A 21,298-nucleotide genomic window follows, 5' to 3' on the forward strand; every position below is an offset into this window, starting at 1 on the left:
CAAACCCCCCAATTATCACTCATTCAAACTTATGGACAGTCCATCTTTCATCACATTTGATTGATTCACATTTGAAAATTCTTTCTGTGCTCTCGGGTTCAGTCAGTGGTTAGATATGTAGGTGTGCAATAAAATGAGGTTGATTTCACTCACTACACTTTACCTCTTTTCACAAATAACAGTTTTTTTTCCAAAACTCACCCCCCTCCCACTGCCCACAAATGTTCCCTCCCACCCCCACAGTGTAAATCTGACATAAACACCCTCGCCTATTCTATAAGGGTCTGGAAAAGCCTCTTTCTGAGAAAGAACCAGAGTGCAACGAATCATGAGTTCAACAGCACTTTCAAGAGTACACAGATGGCCTGAGCTGGGGTCACTTACCGTGAACTACAGGAAATATGAGGGGGCAGAAGTGAGCTTTCATCTCCACTGCGACGTGTAGGAAGACACACAGACATGTGACAGTGACAGAATAACTAAATAAAAAACAGCACCTGTACTAGTACCTCTCCTCATACGTTTAGGTTTTAGTGAGTACATGCCGTAATTTCTACGTGAAATGTTTTATCTCTGTGATTTCCTTTAATTCCCAAAAAAGCCCATGACAAAATAGTGAAAACGGGCTATAATTCTTACAAAAATCTCTTGAAAAAAGCATGTATACCTTAAGGTGGAGTGTTGACCAGTCTCACGGTTGATACTGGATCGATTCTCACTTTTTACTGCGTGTTTATCTCCTGTTACCTTGCCTTGTGCAGGTGAAAGTTGGGAAAAAAAATCTGTATGCAGAATGGCACATTTGAGGCAGTGATACCACTCACAAGCACGAGAAGTATGCAAAAGACCGAGCCCGCTCCTTTGTGTCTCCACTGCTGTGGGCTTTTAGCAGACTGTAGAGCAGGTGACAGGGAAATCCCCAAATCAGTCACAGACGGCTCATTTATCTTCCCCCGCACCCACTGTGTTTATTGTACAAAAAGCAATCATATAAAAGATCATCAATTTCCCCGTTAGTACGTAACAAGAGCAATGTACAAGCTGAAACAAGAGGGCAATATAACGTACATGTGGTCGACTGTGGAATCCGGTCCTTCACAATGTGCTAGACGCATAGCACAATGCTCAGTTACTCACAATCTAATCTTTTCACCCCTATTTTTTGCTCTGCGGCAAATACGATCTCAAGATTTTTTTTTTATCATGCTAGGGATACATCCCGTAAATAACTTTGCCGCAACAGAACCCGGAACGAAATGCTTCCAACATGAAAGCAAGCAGACGGCACGGGGGCGACGCAGGGAGGGGCAGCCACAGCTAGAGGCCAATAAAAATGCAAAGCGGATTTTATGATAAGGAGCGAGTCACCTGTGAAACAGAAACGGGCAGACAAAAAGCAAAAGGTCACTGCACACAGAAAACAAAAGCTGAAAGCAATAGGGGTAGCAGGAAAAAATGAATCACCACAGCACGGCGAAGTCCGCGGCGTTTAAATATTAAAATACAGATGGTACCCAGTCCTCCCTTTCGGTGGAAATGCTTTTCTTTTTAGTCTGGGCACCGTGAGCGCACGCTTGACAACAGGGGGAAGCTTGTGAGCACGTAGAAAGATTTAACGGCAGGGCTTGAACGGGCGACGGTCGACGTGGGTGGCTCGGTGTCCATGGAGACGAGCCGAGGTGGCCTCCGAGAGACAGGCGGACTCCGAGGCGGCTCCCCCAGGGACGGCGACAGACGGACGGACGGACGGGACGTTTGGGTCACCGGTGCCGGCTGCGGTCTTTGTCCTTGGCCTTCCTGGGGCTGTGACTGCGGCTGCGGTCTCTCCGGCTGTGCTCCTGGTGCTGCCGGTCCCGGGGCTTACCGTGCTGGTGCTGGTGCTTGTCCCTGGCCCTGTCGCGGGACCGGGATCGCGACCGGGACCGGGGTCGATCCACTTTCCTATCATACCGGCTCTTATCGCCATCCTGTGAGAGAGAGAGAGAGAGAGAGAAAGAAAGGGGGGGAGAGAGAGAGAGAGAAAGAAAGGGGGGAAGAGAGAGAGAGAGAGAGAGAGAGAGAGAGATTGAAATAATGAAGAGAGTGGGATACTGGGGCACATGAAACTCTGCTGTCAGAGGCCTATTTCAACATCAGCCTCCTTAAAGGGTTGTGCTAATGGTGAAAGGACAGGGGGCCAGGATTCCAGTCCTGCGTGAGTCATGCTGCCAGAGTTCCCGCATGCAAGCGGCCCCGCCCCCTCCCCCAAAGCCCTCAGGGCCGCCACCAGAAGCGAGGCTGACATACGAAACCTTGGATTTCTTTGATTTTCTGCTGTCCTCATCGCTAGAATAATGCCGCTTCTTCTCTTTGTGCTTTTTCCCAGAATGCCGATGGCTCGCTGCTTCTTCCTCTTCTTCTAAAACGAGGTCATACTTGGATCTTTGAGGAACGTTAAGGCAAAAGCTAACAGCGGCACGGGGGCATATTGATAGCAAACATATCGTATCACCATGGGGAAGTTACCAGCATTTTGTTCCCAGATTGTGCAACTAAGCATATCGAAATACTGCATCCAAGTTCATGCAATAACATTTCATGCAGTTGTGTAATTATTTAGCATGCAGGGTATGTATTACTGCACAAACATATATCGAAAAAAGACACACAGGAGGTTCAACAACCTACATAACAATTCATACATTACCTTTTTCAAAACAACACATCAGTGACAACTTATTCTCTCACAGTCTTTCGGGACATTCAAAGGATACTCTTGACTGGGTTTTAATTTGTCTTTGAGAGCTAGTTTGGTTCGGTTTTCCGCATCTTTCTCATAGGCCTTGAAGTCGTCCTTGGTGTACTTCCCACCTTAATAATGAGGTCATAATTAGGACAAGGGTTGACAACTCTAACTCTTTTCCTGAGTGACAACATGGTTTACAGATTGTACATAACAATACTTTTTATATATCGCTGCCTATGTCTCTCCACTGTATATGAATGATATGTTACATTTTCATATTATCAGCCAAATACAAAATTATATGCGATACCCATAAAGATTAATACTGCGGCATGATACAATAAATGCATATTACAGGAACAAAAACAACAAAAAGTAGTGAAGAGACAGAATGACAAGAAAACAGGTATGAAATGTATGGAACATAATTAACAGTTAGAAAAAAGCTACAAAGGTACAATGCTCTTAAGAGTGATATTTAGCTACATCATACTAAAGTACATGTAGAGCCTAACAATGACTGATAAAAGCAATCTACAGAGAAAGCAATTATTTAGCTGCAAGCAGCAATCCCTGGGGTCCAAGCACCACTGGCCATGGAGTCATTGATCCACATATGAAAATGAAGCCTATGAACAAATTAGTAACAATTCTGCCACAATGCAAAAGCTGCGCATCTGAGCAGAAGGAACAAAATCACCAAATTTGCCTGAGAAAAAAAAATTATTCCCTGGTTACAAGAGGAGAGCCTTGTGACCTACTGGGGCATCATGCATGCAATATACAACCACAGGAACCTCTCAGCAGACACAATGTGAAGTTGTATGAAGGGAATGTAGAAAATATCAATGATTGCTTGTCTACGGTAGCATAATCAACAGAAACCTACCTTTGCCTTTCCATTTAATTTTGGACACAGATTGGCTGAAATCCACATGTATCCTTCTGTCATCAATCAGCACGTTATCCATTTTGAAGTAGGCCTTTTCACAGTCCTCTTCCTGTTACAATGGACAAAAACAGAACGGATGAGAAAACAAACCAACCCAAATGGCCCACAGTACAGTATATGTGTACATACAGTACAAAACAATCACTTGCCTTGTTTCATCTCCTTAGTTTAGATATGGATCTACTCGATTAATCTACTTGCAAACAAAAACTACTCAAATATTCCCGAAAATGAATGCTAATGAGAATACTTCAAAAGACCAAGAAAACTGCTTGAAGTACAGACTGCTTATACTTGACTAAATGCTGCCCTCTGTTTGTTGCATCAGCATACTACATCTTATGGGCTTACAGTTTCAGAAATAATGTACAAAAAATAAATTCACCACTGAGAAAGAACAGGTTGAAGTGTGTTATTTTCTATTGAACTAGATACTTTAATAGCAGCATAGGGACATAAGCTTCATATTATGTGAATGTACTCATTAGTCAAGACAAACACAATGAACTTGACTGATACAGCGCTAATGCTAACACAGCTCTTACTTTCTCCAGTTACTGCCATTAAATGGCAAGGTGCAAAACTGTTCAAATGCATATGCTTGTAAAGTTAAAATGAGAAAGGACAAACCACATTGCTTCCATCAACAAATCAACAGGAAACAAAATATCAGGGGGAAAAAAGTCATACCTTTTCAAACTCAATAAAAGCATAACAAAGTGAATCTCCAGATTTCCAGTCTCTGATTATCTCACAACTGCAAATAAAAAAAAGAACAGCAATATTGGTCCTTTATAATAATCTCAGAGTATAATATGCAAAGGTTAGTTTTATATCTGATGCCACTTTCATTTTTAAATCTATTTGAATCTAAACTTAAACCTAAATCAACAATTAGATACAAAGGTAAAGTTAAATGTATGAGGTAAAGGACAGTCCACTTCTCAGAGATGAGGCCTGTATTTAGCTGCCTTGCAAAGCACACACTGCTCTCGAGGTGAAACCCAGACCCCTCACCTCTTGATGGTGCCAAAACGAGAGAAGATGATCTCCAGGTCTTCGTCTGTGGTGACTGGATTGAGTTTGCACACAAAGAGAACATTCTCAGGAGGCTTCACTTCTGCATCGGGCAGGTCACCCACCTGAAACATGTGCGCGCACGCACACGTACACACACACACGCACGCACACACACACACACACAAAACTTAATGTTATCTTCATGAACAGTAGAAAACAAAATTGTAAGCATCACTGCAGTACATGCTAGTGCTTGAAGTGCATACACACCCATAATGATCTATTAGCGTATGCTATTTACATCGTAACAACACAACCGTACATGCTGTTGCTCTTCAGAGCCATGTAAAAGCAGTCATTTACCATCTCCAGCAGAATGGCCTGAGTCTTCGCCTCCTTCTCCTTCAGAAGCTCATCGATTTCCTCCTCAGCCTTCCCCTTGCCGTCGTCTATAGCTTCATCCGCTCCAATCCGGCCACTCTAAAGTCACCAGGCAGCTTATGTTATGGACGGCAAGGTAGACTACTGGGAAGCTTAAAGTGCAGATTTCATTGCTAAAATGCTTTTACTGTTCTAATCTCAAAACATGTCTGCGAGTTCTGAAAGTCTGACTCGTTCTCATTCCCTGTGGAAAGGGGGGTGCTCATCTTACTCAAGCAGAAACGGGGAGGAAAGAGTGGAGTCACTCACATCCAACTGCTCCTTGGTTGGTTCAGGAGAACGATCTGGAACTGGTAGATTAGCTGGATCATCAAAGGGGTCATCCAGGATCACTGTGTGGTTAATTCTACAAGAAAACACAACTTTCTCTTATTCTTGTCACACTCAGCACAATAAACTACCATAAAGAAGTACACAAGCGTCAACAGTAAAGACACTGGCATTAGTGTAGAAGTGCAAATGCAAAGGTATTTTTTAAAATCGCACTATGACTGTGCAGCGTGCAACTGAGAGTGCACTTAGTGAGAAGATAAAGTGAACGGCAAGTCAACAGTGATCTGCATGAGTTGCAAGTTTGTTCCATTGCTCTAGGCAGAACCGTCCCTAGACTTTTGGGGGCACTAGGCAAAAAATTATTTGGGGGTCCCACCAAAACATAGGCATCTTCTCATTCTTCTGCTGTCAAAAAAAGGTGAGAAGATGGGGTCCTAGGCGCAGTGCCTGATCTGTCTAGTGAGAGGGACAGCTCTGCCTGTACACCTCCTTGCCTCTCTCCACACTCACCTGATGTCCTGGAAAGGGATGAAGTCCTTGTCCACAAATGCCTCATTGATCTTGGCCAGGACATCCATTCCTTCTGATACTTCTCCAAACACAGTGTGAACCCCATCCAGGTAGTCCAGATTCTCCCCTGTGGTAATAAGGAACTGTCCAGCAGAGAGGAGAAACACCAATAACCTAATCTGTCTGCTTAGCCAATAGGAACCCACTTTTGTGTGCGTTATGCATTAATTGCATTTTAATGTGATGCTGACAAAATCAAACATGTCGGTTATTGCCTACTTTTGCATTAACATGACATTATATTAACCATATTCATTTAAGAAGATTACATAATAAGAATCCAATTATGTTTCGGGGGTTTTGGTAACCTGAGACCCGTGTTGGTCACTGCCATTGTTCACCATGGAGACCGTTCCCTTTTTCCTGTGTTTGATCCTGGGTACTTTCTCAGCATCGAAAAAGCGCGCCTGATCTCCGTACAGTACGCTGAATTGGTAAAATACGTAATATTTATTACAACTAATACTGATACTTTGTTAAAGCTTACAATAAAAATTTCACACGGAACACTGAAATTATTAGCTTATTTTTGCACAGAAAAAATACGCCACATAAAACACACACCTGAATACTGATTCCCCTCCCCGGCCAGTCCCAGTAGGGTCTCCAGTCTGTATGATGAAGTCTCTCTGGAGAGACAAAAGCGTATCAACTCAAAGACACTTAGCTGTACCAATATACAGAATATTTGAACGACGTGATATGCACATACATTTCTATTTCAATATATTTTCCTTCCTACAGCAGGTGAAGATAGAAAGGTGTGTTTTTTTACCTGAACATTGTGAATGAGGCAGTAGTTGTAAAATTTGATTTTGCATAACTTCAGAAAGTTCAGAGAAGCTGCAAAAAACAAGTTCAAGTCAGGAATCGAATACAATAAATTCGGAATGCATATCAGTAAGTCACCATGGAATATACACTGGCAATGTGTAACCAGAATATCAGCACCATAATGTGTTTAGGGCTAACGTTACCATAAATGAACAAGCTTACTTTAACGTTCATTTGGGAATATTCTACAAAATAACCTTGCATTTCATCATAATTATAATCAGTCATTTTAGCGATCTATTCATTCAAATCAAAGCATAGCTAAAAGTTAACTGTTTCTGTCTTAGCTAGCTAGCTAGCTAGCCAACAGTAATGGCTAGACAGCTAGTTATCGTTACAGCTATGTTAGTTGAATCGGTGGAAAACCTATCGCAACGTGTTGAACTAGCTATGCTATAAAGTAAAAAGAATCATTTTCTTCTTACTTTTTGGCCTTTCTTCAGTATACAAATCTATAACGATATCCCCTAATGTCGTTTCTAATAATACAGCCATTATTGCCTCAAACGCCAAATGGCCGAACTTGAAGATGATGTCATTCGTAGGCGACACACAGGTGCCAAGTTCTGTGATCGCGAGGTCGCGCACTCTGGAATTGCGGGAGCGCGCAGGAAGTAAAAAAATACTAAACGTACTAAAATACAACCAACATAGGTTACCTTGCTTAATTAAAAAGTCAAAATATTTTAAACAAAATCCGTATTCGTGATAAAATTCTGAAGTAGAAAAATGTCTTTCATATCACTGTATTTGAACGGTGCATATTAAAGTAGTAAATGTTAATAGAATTCTTCTCTTTGATAATGGTGCAAGACCGCAATCCTGCTATGGCAAGCTGTTTTAACATTTAATCGCTAGACTGGAAATGTATTGCAGATATCCGTAATTCAATTATTCCTAGTCCAAAAGAACATTTCAGATATCCACAATTACATTCTTCCTATACACAATTGTCATTTCAGATATGCACAACGTCATTCTTCCTAGGACAAATGACGTCACTTTTGCCATTCTTGTGTATTGGGCTTTCAATTGCAGATATCCACAACGTCATTCATGACATCCAGAGTGGACATTCTGGATATCTGCAATTGAATTCTTACCAGGAAAAACTCCCATTTCAGATATCTACAATCCAATTGTTATAGTTCAAATGCATTTGGATAGCTTTTTCTAAACCTCAGCTGAAATATAGTTTTTCATGTGCTTTTACCAGTGGTACTGCCTCAGTGGAATACTAGAAAGGAAAATTGGAACGCACGTGAAGTAGAGAGAACGAGCGTCCGGAAACAAGAATCGTGAACGCCCATCTCCTTTAATACCCAGAATGCAGCACCAGTGATGTACACAGTGAAACAACAAAGATGGCTATCTCGCGGATGTCCCCGATAGGTTTCTGTTTTTTGTTTGTTTTATTTGTTTCGATAGAAGCTTCTCCGCGACAGTTGGACAAGGTGAGGAAATGCTGAAATTGTATATAAGTAACGCGTAGTCACACACTTAATCCTGAACGCTTTGTAATATATTTGTGTAGGTAGGAGGAGCTTGTTAGCTAGCGAGCTAAGGAGGCGTGCGGTGCATTGGAATAATAGAGTACTTCCCAGCATTGGCCATTGCACAACAGTTATTCAACTGTAACATTAGCTAATGCTAGCAATTTTGTACTTTTTCACTTATGTGTGAAACGACTCCCAAGCAGGGAGTTTACAGTTGCGATGTAGACATCTGCTGATATATCCCCCAGTTAATCGATATCCTCATATAAATTAGTTTCTGTACTCAAAACATTTCGTCGATAGCTAACCAGTTGAGTTCGGCACCTTGCCACTCATGTTGTCAACCTGTTGGTAGTCTAACACAGAGATCCACTGTCCTAGAGTCAGTCTATCCAACGGAATGTATCACCTTTTCGTTTTATATTTAGCTTCAGTGTGTTACTTCGACATACGGCCGCCTGAGCGCTGTCCTGTTATTCCGTCTCTTTGCTTAAATATCACCTGTTATCCTTGGTTTACTTAATGGTTTAGGAGAGTATCCTGATAAACGTGACAGCAGTTGGTGACACACAACAGGAGACGCACAATCTTCAGGTATTGTATTTTTCGTCAATGATTAGCTAGCTAAACCTAAACAACGCAACCATATTATTACCTGAAGGGTGAAATTTGATAACGTTTATCCCTAATTTTCAGATCAATTTCAACATCTCTGTGGTTGGAGAACACATATTTGTTAATGACATCCCTGTGAAGTTATCAGGAGTTACAAGGTTAACCTGTCAAGCCTTGCTTTGTGAGTATCTATGATTGTATATTCATTGCCTGTTCCCTTTTTTAACACACAGTCATTCCAGTTAAAATAGTCCTATAATAACTCAGGTGCATTTTTTTCTCAGACCTTGTAAATAAACCTTCATATACTGTGAACCTCATTAATATTGTCAGATTAAAGTCCTGTATTCCCTGATTTCAGTGCACAGCAATGGAGGCAGTGGGTCTGAACATGGCGTCTACGTCAGCACTGTGGTCAGGGTGATGGTGCGCCAGTGGCCTCTCGAGAATTATCCCGTGGTGGAGCTGCTGGTCTTTAATGAGGAAGTCATCGAGGTGGAAGGGAGGAAGGTAAACTGGTTTCTACACTGTCTGCAACAGTGGTGCCCAATAATGTGCCTTGGTAGGCAGAGAGTATGCAGGTTTTCATTCCAACCAATCAACACACCTGCTGATTTCACTAATTAACACACCTTCAACCAGAAGAGGGAACTAATTTGTGAAATTGGCAGGTGAAGTGATTGGTTGGAATGAAATGAAGGTGGAAACAGTACAAACACTTGAACTGCCCTGAATGAGAACATTTTCGAATGTGTAACCCAGTTTTTATGCACAATTTCCTCATTCCAGGTCCAGCAGCCTGACATGTATGAAGTCAAAATACTGATGAACGAAAACCTCCAGAAACTAAGACAGTCCACATATTCCTACCCCATATCCGAGAGCATGCTCTTCCATATTCCCAGAGAAAATGATGTGGTTGTTACAGACCCCAACCTCCCAACAAAAGGTACTATATATTGGCCTAGTAGCTCATTTTTTGCTTAGTCTCATAGGGACATGTATCACTTATTTCAGTCATATATTAATTAATCATATCACAGTAAAATCTATGTCATTCATTCATTTCATATTTCAAATGGTTATTAGAAGTTATATTTACTAGTGGTTCACTAATGCTTGTTCACCGTAAATCTAGTTATGCCATACCCAGGTTATTGTTATTATTGCATGCCTTTATCAGTGAGCTTTTTTTGCTCTTTCTTTAACCTTCTTTCCTTAGTTGAAGATCAAGACATCTTCCACACAACCAGTCACTCCCCCCTCAAACAAGCCGAGACCACGCAGGAGGAGACCGCCGCCCCCGGCAAGCTCCCAGAGACCCCCCTGCGCATGGACCCCATGTACGAGGAGGACACAACCGCCGAGGAGGAGGGGCTCCCAGACAAACTGCTGCCGGAGACCCCGCTCCGATCAGAGTCTATGTCCTCTTACAGCGTGAGCCAGATATCCAGCGTAACCCGCTCGACTCGACCCCGCCCTTCCATTTCTAGAACGTATCGTAAAAAAATGTCTTGTCCGTCCCCTGCAGGCCATGTGCCAGTGGGTCGAGCAGCTGAGGGACCGCCTGCGGAGATTTTGGACCGAATCCCTGCCCCTCTTCTTCCTGATCATGTGGGTGGTGGTCGTCGGGGTCGTGGGGTCGGCGGTCATCGTCAAGATCCTGGACGTGTTCTTCCCGTCCTGTGAACACAAGTACGTATCGGTGCGACCACGCCTCGTCCGCGGCGCTGTCGCTAACTCCTCTCTGCTTAATGCGTTTTTCCATCATGTCCGTTTCCAGACAGTGTGGTTAAAGCCCCTGTTAACGCAAGCTTTCTGATCAAGATCTGGCCAGTCCATTTATGTTCATGGCTTCTCTGAACTGTGTTCCATTGACACAGAATAACTAGGAATGACTCAGGTGGAAGATGTGGTATATCTACCAAATTTCTACTAAATGGTACCAAGTCAGTTGTCACTAAGATGAGGTTTTTAAAAAAATGGTCTGAATGACCATGTTATTGAAATAATGCAACACAGAAACTGTATTTTATGTTTACCCAAAACACAAGACTATTTTTATATTTGTTGTTTTATACCGAGTCTTACCTCTGGATTTGTAGTTTGTCCCAACATCCCTTAGGCAATTTCATGCAACTGCTGCAAAGTGCTTGTGAAAAATTCATCATTGGCGACAACCTCATTACAGCTGTTCTGCCTTTCTGAGTTTGGGTGCACTGAGAAGAGAGAGTTAGATGGGAGATTTTTTTTTTTCCTCCTTTTTCAGGGGAATCCTAACTCTAAATCCAGTGACCCTAATGCCAGAAGATGAGAAACACTGTCTGCTGGAGAACATGGAGACAGAGCCTGAGGAGAAGATGCCTTGAGTTGAAGGTCTTGGTCTTGGGATTCAGCGGATTGTCGTTACCTTGGGGGCCAGAGGCATTCGTGTGGTCAGGGAACCCAACTATCTTCTCTGTGTAGCACTTTCATACATAACTATATAGTGGTGACGCCTTTTCTTTTATCAAAAAAAGATAATCCACCCCCAGAACATGCAACAAAACAAGATGGTCAACATTTTCAGATGGTCAGTATTAAGCATCTTTATGAAGATCCCTGACTATCTTTGTGTATTAAATTGTTCTGTGACTTCACTGCGCCTTCATGATTACCGTTTTCTATAGTGAAGGCTTAATCTCATGTACACAAAGATCTGAAGTCTTTTGATTGGTTGATCTGCTGAGTGAAGTGATTTTATTCATGGAATTCTTTTTAGGCTATCGATCAGTTTTCTTTACATTCGGTTACATATGCGTTGTTTGACCATTTTTTGCAGATTTCACCTTAAAGGTGTGCACGTGTGACTTAAAATAAGGAAGCAAGGATTGCAGACAGCATGCCTTGGGAAAAGACTAGGTTTAACAATGCAATTGTGCAATGAACACAAGTTGTCCTAGAGCTAAACTGAATGCGTCATTTTAATTTCTGAAAACACGTGTTACTTGTTTAGCACTTTTGTTAATAAAATAGCCCCGAAAGGCACAGCCCTGGCAAGTTAACATTAAAATAACTCTGACAGTTCATTTAGTCAGATTCGAGTAGCACTGAAAACGAGGTGAGAGACACCAGCTCGGTCTGAAGATTGTTCCCTTTGGAGATTTGTTTTGTCATTTTCCCCCCTTTTAAAGTCAAATGTAGTTAAGTACAAGAGTTGCTTTGGAATGTGATTCACGACACTTGATGCTTATTGTTCGTATTGACGTCGAAATCAGTTGCAATTTGCACAGTACTAGCCTCAGTCATGCTGGTGAAAGCTGCCTGTTGAATATGCCTGTACACCCAAAAAGGTAAATTAAAAGTAAATGGGGGAGGGTGGGCTGTCAGGCCAAGTGGAAACATTCAGTCCTTAAATGGTGCTTCTGTGGTGCCTTCTTGGCTTTCCGATCTCATGGCTTTGTTGTTTGCGGCGCTTGAAGCATGGAAGCATGACTTTGTGCTATTCCCCCCCCCCCCCCCCCCCCCCCCCGCCCCATTGGCCAAAAAAAGAGAAAAACTTTCTACTCATTTCCTGCTGAAGCCCTATTCAACAAATAAAACATGTTTCTGAAAATGTCCCTTAAGTGTCAGATTGACTTTTCAAATGGGGTTACTTTTCTTTTTTTTTTTTTTTACAACATACCTGAAAATGGATTGAACAATTATTTAATCAGCAAAAGAGGTTTTTGATTGCTGTAGTATCTACTCATTATTCTATTTCAAGATATAGACAGATTTGAAAAAACACAATTCCCTTAATTTCACTTTTAAATAGCTTTATTAAATTGAAATTTTTCACCTCACATTCCCATATTTTGGGTCCAAGTAGTGATTTGTGGAAGAACCAGACGGTCCCCCTATAAAATCAAGTGCATAAAAAAACTTCAAATCTATTGCAACTCTTCAACTGAGAGACATCACTGGCACAATGGCTAAAACCCAGTTACACAAACAAAGTGGATACTTTGGTACAAGGAAAAATTGAGGCAGGGGTTAAAAGCCATATAAATACAAACAATTATTTCTTGTGAATGAGGGTTTTTTTTTTTGCTTCAGTCTAAATAATGGAGGATAAATGACAGTATCGACACCAAACAATCTGAATGTCCTCGTACTACATTTATGCCTTGTGTCATGGCCTCTAGGCTACATAGTCAAATGGCAAGTCAAAGCCATAGTGTTTCTCAAAAGTGCTCATGGTTGCCACCCTCGATCTGAAGCTTATTGTACAACCAAACGGAAGAAAAAAATTCTAACAAAACCAAGGGGGGAAAAAAGGCTCCCAGAATGTCTGCATTTTACCACGGAAGTTACAGGACCCCCCCTCCCCAAAATGAAACTTGGTCCTTGTCCTCAGAGCCAAGCGAAGGCATTTTTTTGAGAGCGCGGCAGAGGGTTCGCTCCACGCCTCAGCAGGAGCCGAACTCGGCGATCCACTTCTCGTATTTCTCCAGGTCGGCCGCCGACACCGACTTGGACACCTTCCTCAGCGCCGACTCGAAGTCCTCCATGGTGGTGGGCATGTGCATCTCGTCCCTGGAAATGTTGCGGATCTCCTCCGGCGTCAGGCCCTCGATGAGCCGTCGCATGGCCATGAGCGAGGCATCCCTGGAGGAAAAACACGTCTCAAACTACGGCCAATCGTGCTAACGAAGTTAGCGCCAGGGACAGGGCTGAGGACCCCGGAGGCTCAGTATGTGCTGCACTGTCCCACACGGGCAACATTGACAAACTCACTGGTATTCAGTTTCAATGCTGGATTGAAGAAACAAGCTGTAAATTATCCTATAGCCTGATTAACATGAGTACCAGATATGCGGTTGTGCACTATGTAAAACATGTTGGCTTATCACTGTGCTGCTTGACAATTTACCAGTATTTTCCAGTAGTTAAACTCTCCTTGAGATCTTATCAACCCAGTGGTGAATGATTCAAAAGTAGCACAATGTTTAACAAGTTTAAACTGCTTTTTTCAAAGACAAAGAGCTATATTATACGCATGTCATTAGAACAATCACAGACTTGTTCTATTCATATCTAAAGTGCCTTTTCTAATTATAATACATTAAAATGACATTTCTTACAATAAATTACTTTTTCCTAAACCTGAATGAAATTTTATAAACTTGAAGAAACAAAACAGAGTCAATATAAGCTCTGCTATCTTATATTGCCATATTTCAGGTGTCTGTCAAATTTTACATAACCAGATGATTTTCGATGCTTGCATTCAAATTTGTTCTAGATTCTACATTTTATATTGAAATGATGCAACCAAGCACTCTGTCACGCTTAATCAAAGCATCTGCAATAAATGACAAAAACGAGTAATAATAAGCCAACAATGCTATAACTAATAATAAATCTAATGACATCTTTGAGAGCTGAAGGCCTTACCTGCAAACATTAGTGATGTCAGCACCAGAGTACCCCTCCATCTGCTCAGCAATCTTTACCATGTCCACGTCATTGGCCAGCTCCAGCTCTTTCAGATTAATTCGGAGTAGCTCCTCCCTGCCCTTGGCTGGAAGAAAAACATTGGACACAAATATTTAACACAGGGATGCGCCCTGAAGTAAACGATAAATCTAATTTAACATGAATGAATGAGAGAGTAGGTTTCACAGGTAGCACTGCTTCAGCTGCATCTCAAATTTGTAGCATTTGCGCTACGTCCCAGGAATAGCCCTGCAGGTTTCAGGCAGTCTAGGTGGGCTGACATTCAAACCTGAAACTCAATGAAGCTAAACTGGTTCGATTTGAAGCTTTTATCATTTCTTTATTCTGCTGAATGATCAACGAACAAGAAAGCCTGTGCACATTTCCCCATTAATCAAGAGTGCAGAAAATAAATGTTTTTCAGAACCACAAATAAACTACAAAGAAAACTCATGGGACAGCTGATTTATTCAGGCATGGAACCTTGAGAACACAAAGCACTCTATAATGGCTGCATTCAGCTGAGGTGTTGATTAAACAATCTGTTCTTTGGTTGAGCTGCTTGGCTTGCAGATGGTGAACTTCAGCAGCAGACATATTAGAGAGTAGTAAATTATTGATGCACCTAAAGGGCAAAAGCTGAAATATAACTGGCTGCCAAATTGCTCAACAGGCACAACATTGCGGTGCATACTACCATTAAGCTTTGCTGAGAGCATCAGAATACATTTTCTGTTTCATTCGGTTTCCTTGTATCTTTGTTATACAAATATCAAATCTATTGTGGTCTATTGCGTAGACCTTCAAAGATATGAAAGATATGTGGGGAGGTAAGACCGACTGTCTGGCAGTCGTAGGGTTGCCGGTTCAAACCCCACCTGGGCATGTCGAAGTGTCCTTGAGCAAGACACCTAACCCCTAACCTCTAACTGCTCTGGCGAATGAGAGGCATCAATTGTAAAGCGCTTTGCATAAAAGCGCTATATAAATGCAGTCCATTTACAATACCCAAGAACTAATCTAATACAAACAACTGGTATGTAGGGGCAGAGTTTTTGCATAGTTAAATTTAAAGGAAAAATACGGTATTGGGTGGACCACTGTAAAACATTTGACATGGCATAATGTTGACACTATAAGGGGCTTGAATGTATCCAGTGGGATGACATGATGTCATCAGCCACTACCTCTCCCTACTGCATACATTCACTCCATATGAGCTGAAGATACTGGCACAAAATGGTGGAGAGCACATGCAGTTACCGGAGGGCAGAGGGATATAAATCCTCTTCTCTAGGCGGCGTCTCAGAGCCTCATCGATGTCCCAGGGGAAATTGGTGGCTGCCAGAACCATCACCATCTTGGAAGGATCTTCATTCTCTGATGCCCCGCCAACACCTGAATAGGTCAGATCATTATCAATGAACTGTTCATATACAGTGAGCTCCATAATGTTTGGGACAAAGACTTTTTTTTTTGGGTGCCTTGAAATGGAGGGGCTACGTGCTGTAATTTCTACGTGGTGAAACCATGATTGTTTCATTACAAATCTAAAACTGGAGTACAGAGCCAAATAAAACATTATGGAGCTCAATATACATATGGTCACTTCAGCAAAAATGACTGTTCACAGAAACAAAAAAATTATCGCAACAATTATCGCCCTGAGTAACAAGCTAGCATGCAGTGCATAATTAAAGCAAAGTTTTAAGATGTTCCTTTTAGACGGTTTGTGGAACTTTGAATGGTTCACCAGTAAACACAGTTCTCAGTTTACCGTCCATTTGAACCAGAAGCTCCGCCTTCACCCTCCTGCTGGCTTCGTGCTCCTCGGACGTTCCCCTTCGGCTGCACATGGAGTCGATTTCGTCGATAAATATTGTGGTGGGGGCGTAGAACCTGGCCTGCACAAGCAAATGACCAATCACTTCGAATGCAACTCATATTCGCTCCACAAAAAATAGGGAATAGCCCATCCACACAAAAACAGCTGCATTGTGCTTCGATGCCACATTAAATGTGACAGTCTGCTGTGCATTCTGCTAGGCCACAAATGAGGACACGGCACTGACATCGAAGCTAAACCCACCATTTCAAATAGGAGCCGGACGAGCTTCTCAGACTCCCCTCTGTACTTTGAGGTAAGCGTGGATGAGGACACATTGAAGAAAGTGGTTCTGCACTCGGTAGCGACTGCTTTGGCTAACAGCGTCTTCCCTGTGCCGGGCGGGCCAACCATAAGCACTCCCTAGAAAGGAGGAAAATAAAAAGCTCTGTTGCATGACTCAGCCAAATCAAGGGCAAAATAACCACCTTCTGCGACAAACCAAAACATTTCTTTCCACAGATAGTACTGTTATGAATACAACAGGAAATCCTACTTCAATTTTCCTCATTCTTTCAGACAATTCATTGAGATAAAATACCTTCCAAGGTCGCCGAATTCCCTTGAAAAACTCAGGCATCCACATAGGGAGAACCACCGCTTCCTTCAACAACTTCTTTGCTTCTTCCAAGGCTGCAATGTCATCCCTGTAGATATAGACATTTTATTACCTTAAATTAATCATCACATATGAAACAGTGTGAATGGAATTATAAAAATGAAAATGAAGTACATTAATCTAACAGTATAATACTGCTTTGGAAGAAATGTAAACAAAGGCTTTTATTTGGAGAATAGCAGACCTGGGTCAAATACGTATTTGTTTTGGATTCAAATACTTTTCTGACCCAGATCTGGAGAATAGAAATTAAGTAGATACACAGTTGATTTGGTTCTGTGAAGGTTAGGTGAAAAAATTAAAAAGATCTAATAAGGCAAATTTACACAAATGCATCTATCAAAAAACTATGTTTCTTATGTAAACGAAGTCGACAACATTTTGGTCTAATTACCCCCACCAGACCATCACACAGCCAACTTCATGAACAAACAAAACTGTGTTCTGTTTAATGTAGTGTACAGACGTTTTCCTCATTGAAAAAAAGAAACAAAGATTATGCAATTTGGCGTACCATTTGACATTGGGATTCTGCGATATAATATCTCGTTCCAGGGCCTCCACTAGGTCTTTGTCGTATCCTGTTCCGTCAAATTTCTTCACCTCGGTCTCCGAGACCTCAGCTTTGTTCTGCAAGGCAAATGGGATCACGGATCAACAGTTTTTCCATTCAGAGGCTCGAGAGCTCCAGAGAGAGCAGAGGTCTGCCAGGAACCGGACTGACGAGATAGCGATGATTGCATGCAAACAGAGGAGTTGTTTGGTCAACAGTAAAGATATGTCCATTTGCAAAATGAATATTTGAAGATCGAAGAAAGAGCATGCATACAATATAAATGTGTACACGACATACTCAAAGTTATATAACATTTCTCTGTTCAGTCTGTAGTAGTGGAATGAATTTGAAGCACTTAATTCCAATTTGAATACAACAGCCAGGCATCTGATATTACAATGTTGACTATGCTCTGTTGAACAGTTCACAATGAAACAAAATATAACATCATTTAAATGTTATTTATCATTGAAGACGCTGCATTCAGTCATGCATTCAATCCCACTTTATTCTGTTACACGTATAATTAAACATGAATGAATGGACAACAACGCAACTGCAGACAGGATGTGGTGACGAGCTGATTTATTAATGACTCATGCTGCATGGCGGTTAATTGTACAACCATATACTCCTTAGTCACAGATGCACAATTGTCCAACAGAAGATCGTGCAACCAAGAGGACACCACTCTCAGACAGGCAAATTCTACTTTTAACCTGTCAGAAGAGGTCATGATGATTCCTAAATACTTGAAAGGTGCTCAAAAACTAGGTTTCATTTTTACTGTAATACATGTGGCAATTGTTATTTTGCTATATGCATTACAGTAAGTCGATGGAAGTGCAAGTTTATGCAGTCCACCTCAGGTCCTCTTTGAATATGCCTGCCCTGTGACTGGACTTTACCTTTTCATCCTTAGGCTTGCTCGGGGCCTCCCGCTTATCCTTGCCTTTCACAGGCTTGGCGCGGTCGCCGTTGGGCCCTCGCGGCGACTGGCGGTGCTGGGCCCTGGCGGCCACGCTCAGACGGTTGTTGTGCGGCTTGCCGTCTTTATAGGGGACCTGTGGCCGCCTCACCGGGCAGGGTGAAGACCTTCACTCAGAGACATCAATATGATGCGCGGTTAAGTCACACGCACATTTCCCCAACACTTCTGCATTTGCCCTTTCACTCCCACACCTTCCACAAAGGTTTTTAAAAAAAGGCTGGAAATGCGCAAGTCTTTTCTTAGCATGCTAAAAGGTTATGCAAGTTCTAAGTTTGTCATACTTTGACAAAAAACAACAGAATGGGCCACTTAGAGGCCACCCATGCTCTGATCCAAGTCATATGACTACATCATGAATGTATTTCTCCTGAGACAAACAGCCTTTTCTTCCAGCTGGCTTATTTACCCAGCCACCCTCCCAAGCTCATTTGGACATGGAAATATTCAAAACAGTTAATTTTCAGACATTTCTTTTTCAGGGAGGACAGTAATGCATTTTCTTTTTTCCCCACACTGGAATAGTGCAAACTGAATTATCGCTGTCCAATATGGCTAGGAATTTCACACACAAGTCTTGCAGAAATTTCTAATTACTTGTTTAATTCTTGTGTGCAAAGAGTTACTTCAACTTAATCCTCAAAAAACATTACTGATTTAAGAAAACCTTATTTGAATGAAAGGAATGAACAGGACAACCAATGTACTCTTGTGCAGCCTCAACCAGTCATTGCATTCTCCACAATTCCAGACAGGAGCTGAATCAACACTGAATTTCTTAGCATTAACTACCCTTAAGTATTGGTGTCACCAACAAACCAAACAATTACTTTAAATCTGAAAATGTTTAGCGGTGAACAAGATGGACATTTGACAATGTCTTCCCAACACTGACCAAGCTCAAGGCTATTACTCTGCATCGCTCCTGAAACCCTAGACTGGATGATTTGAAATAACACAAAAGTTTTCACATTTTAAGAGAAACGTACCTGCGGTCTGACTGCACAGGCCAAATGTCTCCTTCCTGACAGCTTGGTTTGGATGGGGTGGTCTCAAGCTGAAAACTCTCTAACGTTGTCATGATTTCTCTGACATGTTTAGTCTCCTCGTTGATTTCCTGCCAAACCTGTCAGTATGGTAGCATGTTGAATTGGATTCAAATATGTTTACTGTTGAAATACGAAATCAGTACAAACTGTGCAATAAAAAGGACAAGGAAAAGAACAAAGGGAATGATACCTGTTGCCATTTCTGCTGTAAGGCCGGGTCTCGAACTGAGAAAAGATATTTCTTTATCTGTTCAAGTACCCCCTGATAGCACACAACAGCGGAGTTGTAGTTTCCGAGCAAGGCGTATTCTCTAGCAAGTTTGACATTCTCACTAATTTCAAGCAGGCTCATTCTAGGAGGAAAACAGATTAGAGCAAAATCAGACAATGCACTAAAATTGTAATGTTCTGGAATAACAAAATGCAAATAGTATTCCTGCGGCTGACAAACACTTTATTTAGTCTGTCAACAAAATCATCTCCCTTCACATAGTCTATTTAGGGTTTCCCCAATAAATTCAGAAATCTGAACGAAAACAGTGACCGTACAATGCATTGAAAATGCTTTGTAATCAGGTCAACACTGTAGAAACTGCCCCGTTTCAATCTCCCGATACCCTCACTAACATTACCAAACCAGACAGGAGACCGCTTTTCCTGGCATTTTGTGGAGTGTGTTAATTCCGCTTATTTGGGCAGCATTGGATACATAACTTTCTTACAACTACGTTCAATTTTGGATTTATATTTAACAACAACTTTAAATAAAGTTATAAAAACTGGTTACCATCCTCGCTAGCAAAGTTATTCAGTTAATTGTATGATACAATTAACTAAGTAACAGTTGTGCAATGTCTTCCTCGTTTGAATTATCTATCGATAGCAATGACATAGTACCCTATGTAGAAAGCTAGCTAGCTTGCTAACATCTACTAACACTGCCACATTGCATATAAAAAATGGCTAGCAGGTCAGCTACATGTATTTCTACCTTTCAATCACAGAACAGATTTTAAGTTGAAATAATGCAATAATAACCATTCCCCTGCTTTAGCAACTTTAAAAAACTACTAAAGGAATTAGCGCTAGGCAACTTAGTTATCGTTAACTTAACAGTGAGTTAGCTAGCTGACGTTAGCTAAAAGTTAGTTAGCTAACTAGCTAGCCAGATTCATAGCTACTCACCTGTTGCAAATGCCCAATGTGAAAACACCATTCGAAAAAGTCGAGAACAGCATGCACTTAAAAATACATCAGTGGTTATGTCAAAAACTTTATTACACAATATCAACATATATTTATTTTTTGTTTGCTTGTTTTCGAGTGGATTTTTTTCCACCCGTCCGACAGCACCCGCCTCTGGAAGTTTGAAGTCAAGCATACGGCGTCATTTCCTGGATTTTCACAGAGGAAAACGCACTTGTGGGCACAGAACTGTTCTTCTATGGTAATGGGTCTGAAGCTGAGTTGAAGCGTTATTTGTTTTCTTATTATTCATAATAGGCTTATACACACTTAAAACGAGAATTCATTTATTGGGTTATAGCCAGTCTTGGCAAGAAACAGTAGTTCTCAGTGAAGAAGCTAGCGGAGATAAGATTTCAATGCGGCAAGACACGCAAAACATTTTTAAATGTTAATCTAACAGACCTATAAGGCTTCTCGATAAACGAACAACAGTGAATAAAGTGCAGTTTTTATGTTTTACTTCATACATTAAATGTGTAATTTAATTACTTATCAGTAGTTGGAAAGGGGTTCATTTTGGCCAGTTAAAGTCGTTTAGACCTTAACCCAAAATAAGTCAAGGTCAGT

General features: G+C 41.5%; 3 protein-coding genes across 4 annotated transcripts; 1 reads left to right on the forward strand and 2 right to left on the reverse strand.

Annotated features, from left to right (window-relative positions):
* Nucleotides 1–939: 939 nt before the first annotated feature.
* On the reverse strand, nucleotides 940–7,377 carry ppil4 (peptidylprolyl isomerase (cyclophilin)-like 4). Of its 2 annotated transcripts, XM_035420317.1 has the most exons (14): nucleotides 7,241–7,377; nucleotides 6,757–6,824; nucleotides 6,546–6,610; nucleotides 6,290–6,407; nucleotides 5,922–6,064; nucleotides 5,388–5,484; nucleotides 5,061–5,177; nucleotides 4,695–4,819; nucleotides 4,368–4,434; nucleotides 3,615–3,726; nucleotides 2,754–2,850; nucleotides 2,292–2,421; nucleotides 1,715–1,967; nucleotides 940–1,684 (listed from the first exon to the last, which is right to left on the reverse strand). In XM_035420317.1, exons 1-13 carry the CDS (start codon nucleotides 7,308–7,310, stop codon nucleotides 1,761–1,763), a joined length of 1,416 nt encoding a protein of 471 aa, XP_035276208.1. In that variant the 5' UTR covers nucleotides 7,311–7,377; the 3' UTR covers nucleotides 940–1,684; nucleotides 1,715–1,760. The 2 variants fall into 2 exon arrangements, with proteins under 2 accessions (XP_035276208.1, XP_035276207.1); XM_035420316.1 differs by having other exon boundaries at nucleotides 940–1,967.
* A 740-nt stretch (nucleotides 7,378–8,117) lies between these two features.
* Nucleotides 8,118–12,437, forward strand: ginm1 (glycoprotein integral membrane 1). The gene is made up of 8 exons (XM_035422794.1): nucleotides 8,118–8,269; nucleotides 8,843–8,905; nucleotides 9,008–9,107; nucleotides 9,288–9,436; nucleotides 9,716–9,875; nucleotides 10,149–10,363; nucleotides 10,458–10,621; nucleotides 11,196–12,437. The coding sequence occupies exons 1-8, from the start codon at nucleotides 8,180–8,182 to the stop codon at nucleotides 11,293–11,295; spliced, it is 1,041 nt and encodes a 346-aa protein (XP_035278685.1). The 5' UTR covers nucleotides 8,118–8,179; the 3' UTR covers nucleotides 11,296–12,437.
* Nucleotides 12,438–12,706: 269 nt separating this feature from the next.
* On the reverse strand, nucleotides 12,707–20,871 carry katna1 (katanin p60 (ATPase containing) subunit A 1). Its single transcript, XM_035422793.1, has 11 exons — nucleotides 20,669–20,871; nucleotides 19,674–19,836; nucleotides 19,424–19,560; nucleotides 18,355–18,541; nucleotides 17,405–17,520; nucleotides 16,813–16,918; nucleotides 16,476–16,634; nucleotides 16,164–16,290; nucleotides 15,650–15,784; nucleotides 14,345–14,471; nucleotides 12,707–13,555 (listed from the first exon to the last, which is right to left on the reverse strand). Exons 1-11 carry the CDS (start codon nucleotides 20,719–20,721, stop codon nucleotides 13,357–13,359), a joined length of 1,509 nt encoding a protein of 502 aa, XP_035278684.1. The 5' UTR covers nucleotides 20,722–20,871; the 3' UTR covers nucleotides 12,707–13,356.
* Between the last annotated feature and the right edge of the window lie 427 nt (nucleotides 20,872–21,298).

This window comes from Anguilla anguilla, chromosome 6, assembly GCF_013347855.1.
Source record: "Anguilla anguilla isolate fAngAng1 chromosome 6, fAngAng1.pri, whole genome shotgun sequence".
Lineage (NCBI taxonomy): Eukaryota > Metazoa > Chordata > Actinopteri > Anguilliformes > Anguillidae > Anguilla > Anguilla anguilla.

What these genes read in the sequence shown, in the direction of transcription:
- ppil4 (XM_035420317.1), bottom strand. Translation starts at nt 7,310, where the DNA reads ATGGCTGTATTATTAGAAACGACATTAGGGGATATCGTTATAGATTTG. An exon ending in ATCCCTTTCCAGGACATCAG is followed by an intron (nt 5,485 to 5,921) that starts GTGAGTGTGGAG and finishes GTTTTCTTGTAG; the next exon opens with AATTAACCACACAGTGATCC. An exon ending in CAACCAAGGAGCAGTTGGAT is followed by an intron (nt 5,178 to 5,387) that starts GTGAGTGACTCC and finishes TGGTGACTTTAG; the next exon opens with AGTGGCCGGATTGGAGCGGA.
- ginm1 (XM_035422794.1), top strand. Translation starts at nt 8,180, where the DNA reads ATGGCTATCTCGCGGATGTCCCCGATAGGTTTCTGTTTTTTGTTTGTT. An exon ending in TCGAGGTGGAAGGGAGGAAG is followed by an intron (nt 9,437 to 9,715) that starts GTAAACTGGTTT and finishes TCCTCATTCCAG; the next exon opens with GTCCAGCAGCCTGACATGTA. An exon ending in AGTCTATGTCCTCTTACAGC is followed by an intron (nt 10,364 to 10,457) that starts GTGAGCCAGATA and finishes CGTCCCCTGCAG; the next exon opens with GCCATGTGCCAGTGGGTCGA.
- katna1 (XM_035422793.1), bottom strand. Translation starts at nt 20,721, where the DNA reads ATGCTGTTCTCGACTTTTTCGAATGGTGTTTTCACATTGGGCATTTGC. An exon ending in CAGAATCCCAATGTCAAATG is followed by an intron (nt 16,919 to 17,404) that starts GTACGCCAAATT and finishes CTATATCTACAG; the next exon opens with GGATGACATTGCAGCCTTGG. An exon ending in GCTTCTGGTTCAAATGGACG is followed by an intron (nt 15,785 to 16,163) that starts GTAAACTGAGAA and finishes TGACCTATTCAG; the next exon opens with GTGTTGGCGGGGCATCAGAG.